General features: G+C 39.0%; 1 protein-coding gene and 1 non-coding gene across 2 annotated transcripts; both read left to right on the forward strand.

The window, feature by feature from the left end:
• Positions 1-894: 894 nt before the first annotated feature.
• LOC115999303 (L-type lectin-domain containing receptor kinase IV.1-like) lies at positions 895-2895 on the forward strand. The gene has a single exon (XM_031239159.1). It carries the CDS (start codon positions 895-897, stop codon positions 2893-2895), a length of 2001 nt encoding a protein of 666 aa, XP_031095019.1.
• A 982-nt stretch (positions 2896-3877) lies between these two features.
• TRNAS-GCU lies at positions 3878-3959 on the forward strand. Its single transcript has one exon. It is a non-coding gene; the product is annotated as a tRNA-Ser (tRNA).
• The last annotated feature ends 843 nt before the right edge of the window (positions 3960-4802 follow it).

Here is a 4802-nt window from a genome sequence, read left to right on the forward strand (position 1 = left end):
GGACTTTCAGCTTCATCCATGAGAGGGGCCATGAAGGACTTGGACAATGGATTACAAATTACAATTGCCGCAAAGTAACGTAGTTACGTTTGGAAGACAAGGGTGACCCGCGCTGATAACCTTATTCTAAGAATGGACGCAATTTATCTTTTTTTCCAAGAGGTAGGTGCGCATAGTAAACAAGGACCACATCAACTGGTGCCTAAAGTCTAAACATGGCAAAATAGCAGTCACGTCACTGGTCCTAATTCATCAATTTATTTTAGAATTAGTCAGTCACTTGACATTTCTAATAGTAGCACATATCTATAGTGTTGGGTTCTAGCACTATGTGATTAGGGAATTATTGGACGAAGCGACGGAGGCTTGGTAAATGGCTAAGTCTAGCACCAGACTCTCGAAAATGTGTGGTTTCGCCGCTACTAGCTATACCTTTTAATGTAGTAGTAAACTTTTGACCCTAACAAGGAAAATTATATGTTTCAAAAAAAAAAAAAAGGAAAATTATATCATGGACTAGGGCTTACCTTGCATTGTAAACTCTAATCCAAAAATAACATTCAGATTCTATATATATAGTTGACGACCTGCAGTTGAACATGCAACTATCATAGTATGGATCACCAATTATCAAGTTATTTGTTTACATCTACATAAACGATTAACATTACGTATAGAATTTTTGCATTAGGGTTCACAATATAATATGAACCCTAGTCCATGGTATAACAATTGTTCTAACAAGTGATACCAATTGGCGGAGTTTCAACCAGAGCAGTTAAGACTGACTAGAGATTATGGGAGGGTGACATGTGTGGCGCTTGATACTAAGATATAGTGGTTGAGAGGTTTCTTGGAAACTGCGATGCAATGATGTCCCTCAAGCTTTTAGCGATGGTAGTCATCATCTCTGCTGCTCAACTATGCTGCTCTGCAACATCTGGAGGCCATGAGTTCACATTCCACGGGTTCAACTCAGGCGATCTGACCCTGGACGGAATAGCTGAGATCACATCCAACGGCTTACTAAGGCTAACAAATGAAACCATGCTGCAGAAAGGCCGCGCCTTATACCCAATGCCTATCAATTTCAAGAATTCATCCAACGGCTCCGTTTTCTCCTTCTCCACCACCTTTGTCTGTGCAATGGTGCCCCAGACTCCGAGTTGGATAACTCACGGCATTATGTTTGCGATTACTCAACCTGGAGGCCTTCCAGGAGCTCTACCCAACCCATACTTCGGCCTTTTCAATGAAACCACCTTCAATGGCAATGCTACCAACCATGTGGTGGCGGTGGAGCTCGATACCCTCCAGAACCCTGATCATGATGACATTGATAACAATCATGTGGGAATTGATATCCACCGCTTGATATCAGTTGAAGCAAAATCAGCAGGCTACTATCAGGGCAACCAACTTCATAACTTTAGTCTTGGCAGCAGCAAGCCAATACAAGCTTGGGTGGAATATGATGGGATGGCTAAGCAAATGAATGTCACTGTGGCTCCTCTCAGTGTGGGGAAACCAAGTAAGCCTCTTTTGTCTTTTCCCCATGATATTTCTCTGGACGTACTAGAAACCGTGTCTATCGGCTTCACTGCGGCCACTGGTTCAGCAGTTTCAACCCAATATATTCTTGGGTGGAGCTTCAAAATGAATGGCATTGCTCAAGAGCTTGATCCCTCTAAACTTCCAAAGCTTCCACGAGTGGGGCCTAAGAGAAAATCTAGATTTCTAGTCATTGGGGTGCCTGTGATTGCAATATTTTCTCTGATTATTATTGCTTTTGGAGTGGGATATTATGTATTCAGGAAGAGGAAGTTTGCAGAGTTGCTTGAGGACTGGGAACAGTTATATGGACCTCATAGGTTCAATTACAAAGAATTGTACTTTGCCACCAAGGGCTTTTCGGACAAACAAATATTGGGTGCAGGGGGGTTTGGCAAAGTTTATAGAGGCGTGTTACACAACACGCGAGCTGAAATTGCTGTGAAGAAAATTCATAATCAATCAACACTAGGAATGAGACCCTTCATAGCTGAAGTTGTTAGTATGGGGCAATTGTGTCATAGGAATTTAGTTCCTCTTCGTGGCTATTGCAGACGTAAAAGAGAATTGCTTTTGGTTTATGAGTACATGCCTAATGGAAGTCTTGACAGGTATTTGTTTGACAAACCAATGCGCACCCTCAGTTGGAACCAAAGATTTCAAGTCATCAAAGGAGTGGCATCGGCTTTATTCTATCTACATGAGGAATGGGAGCAGGTGGTGATTCACAGAGATATAAAGGCTAGTAACGTCTTGCTAGATAGTGAATGGAATGGAAGATTAGGAGATTTTGGCTTAGCTAGATTGTATGATCATGGATCTGATCCTCAAACTACACATGTGGCAGGAACTCATGGCTATCTCGCCCCAGAACATGTTAGAACAGGCAAGGCCACGACAAGCTCTGATATGTTTGCTTTTGGAGCATTCTTACTTGAAGTTGCTTGTGGCAGGAGGCCTATTGAGCAAACAGCGTCAAATGATGATCTTATTTTGGTGGAGTGGGTGTTTTCATGGTGGAATAGAGGTGAAATATTACAAACGGTTGATCCTAAACTTGGTGAAGATTATGATGTTGAAGAAGTGGACATGGTCTTAAAGCTAGGGTTGTTGTGTTCTTTGCTAGATGCAGAACTCAGACCTAACATTCGACAAGTTATTCGATACTTGGAACGCTTTGTAGCTCTACCAAAATTGTCATTACTTACTCTCTCCATAGCAGGTTTGACGATTTCGCGAAGTGAAGGCTTTGATGACTTTGTTTTGTCACTTTCATACTCGGATGACAAGATAGGTTCGTGCTATTCTTCAATCACAAACTCTATTGTCTCTGAAGGTCGTTGATTACATGAATAGGAATCTTTAATACTTACATTGAATAAGTTGAGGATGAATCATAGTCAATAAATATTTTAATTTAATGTAAAATATATTTCTGTGTACCTTGTAATTTAACTTTGTTTTCCAAGTTGGGTCATAAGCTCATATGTTGAGGAGTAGTTATAGGGAAGAAATTAGTCAAATTACTACCCACTAATGAAAAATTAAGCATATGGGTTTACTGTAAATAACAATATACATATGTAGTACAACAAACGCATATTATATAAACATATAATACTAAGAATGATGGTTTTATGGGAGCGGGTAATGTGTACGAAATGGGGTAGAAAAATAGTAATTTTATTATCCGGAGTGCTACGTCCAAAAAAGTACGTACAATGTCTGATGACACGTGTTTAGTGTGTGGTATGCGAACAAGTGCTCAAAAGATTGTGTGTTGGGGTTATCCGCGGGTTGTATCGTCTCTCACGGTGGCAAACGGAGGCCTTACTTAGCTTTTATTTAAGAGAATGAATTGTGTTCATCGAGATATTCCATCACGCAGACTCAGTACATAGGACATTGAACGGATCCGATTCAACCCGTGGCAGAAAAGAGAAAATCTAATTTCGGCCTCGTGATCGACAAAAGCAAGCCAACTTGAGTTGGGGAGGTCGGGTCAGAGAAAACCACTATCAGTCAAGCCCTTGCAACTGCTTACCTGCATGAGGCACCTAAGTCAATGCAAGTCATATATTGTCGTACATGAAATGTGCAAATAATATACAATTATTCTTGTGTCTTGTTTAAACATATTGTCTCATTACTACACAATTTATGTAACCTTTTGACCATGTTTGCAAATAGTATTTTATCCTTTGAAGGCATTCTTCTTATCGTTACACTGTTATCCTTTCATTTAATTGGGTTACATAGTAAATTTTCTCCATCAAAGGATATTGTGTCTACTAAGAATATGTCTTCACAAATAGAGTATCGTTAAGACGCTTTGGCCGAGTGGTTAAGGCGTGTGCCTGCTAAGTACATGGGGTTTCCCCGCGAGAGTTCGAATCTCTCAGGCGTCGGTATATCATTCTAGTTTCCGTTTTTCTGTTATTATTCCTGACGCTTAAAAGTTAAAATACTCCGTTCCATGCTCATCGTGAGACTTCTCTTCCTTTTCCTCCGTTCTTTTCTCTTTATAAAATCTACCTTGTAAAGCTTTTACATTCATTCAAATCAATAACTCAGTAAGACTTCTCTTCCTTTTCCTCTCCACCATGTAAACCAGTAACATCCATTTGCATGCAGTCTGTGTTGTTTTCCAACATACATAGAATGAGGATGGGTTCTTAAATAATATCTATAAGTGTGGTGAAGCCAAAGAGTAAAACAGCAATAGCAAGAGGACGTAGAGGTGCTAAAGTGGCATACATTCCGCACAGGAACGCAAATGTGAATGGTTATGGAGTATCTTCCGGGCTTAGCCAGCTGCAAAAGTCATTGTTAATACAACGATGCTTGTTTTACTCGTCTCTATAGAAGCTTTAATTTGCTCTTCTTCCTCATAGCTATTCTTCCGTTTCGGATTTTCTGTCAGACCAACACGTCGGAGCAATTTTGGTTGCATGCTTGTTGAATTGGTGTGAGAGGTGTGTTCCCCGAAGCTTACTCATTATCAAAAAATTAAATTAAATAAGAGAAATAATTTCATTAGTTATATTGTCTTTATTTTCTCTCATGCAAAGAATCTTTACATTCAAATTTATCAATTGATATTCATTACATTGTTCATTATCTTATTTTTACAATATCTTGTAATTAAATATCAAAGTTATAGTACAAAATAATGTTATATATTTATTTACCAAGTATTTTATTAATACTATGAAAAAAAATTAAAATAATTTGAAGCTAATTATATTAAC

This window comes from Ipomoea triloba, chromosome 12 (genome assembly GCF_003576645.1).
Source record: "Ipomoea triloba cultivar NCNSP0323 chromosome 12, ASM357664v1".
In the NCBI taxonomy this organism is placed as follows: domain Eukaryota; kingdom Viridiplantae; phylum Streptophyta; class Magnoliopsida; order Solanales; family Convolvulaceae; genus Ipomoea; species Ipomoea triloba.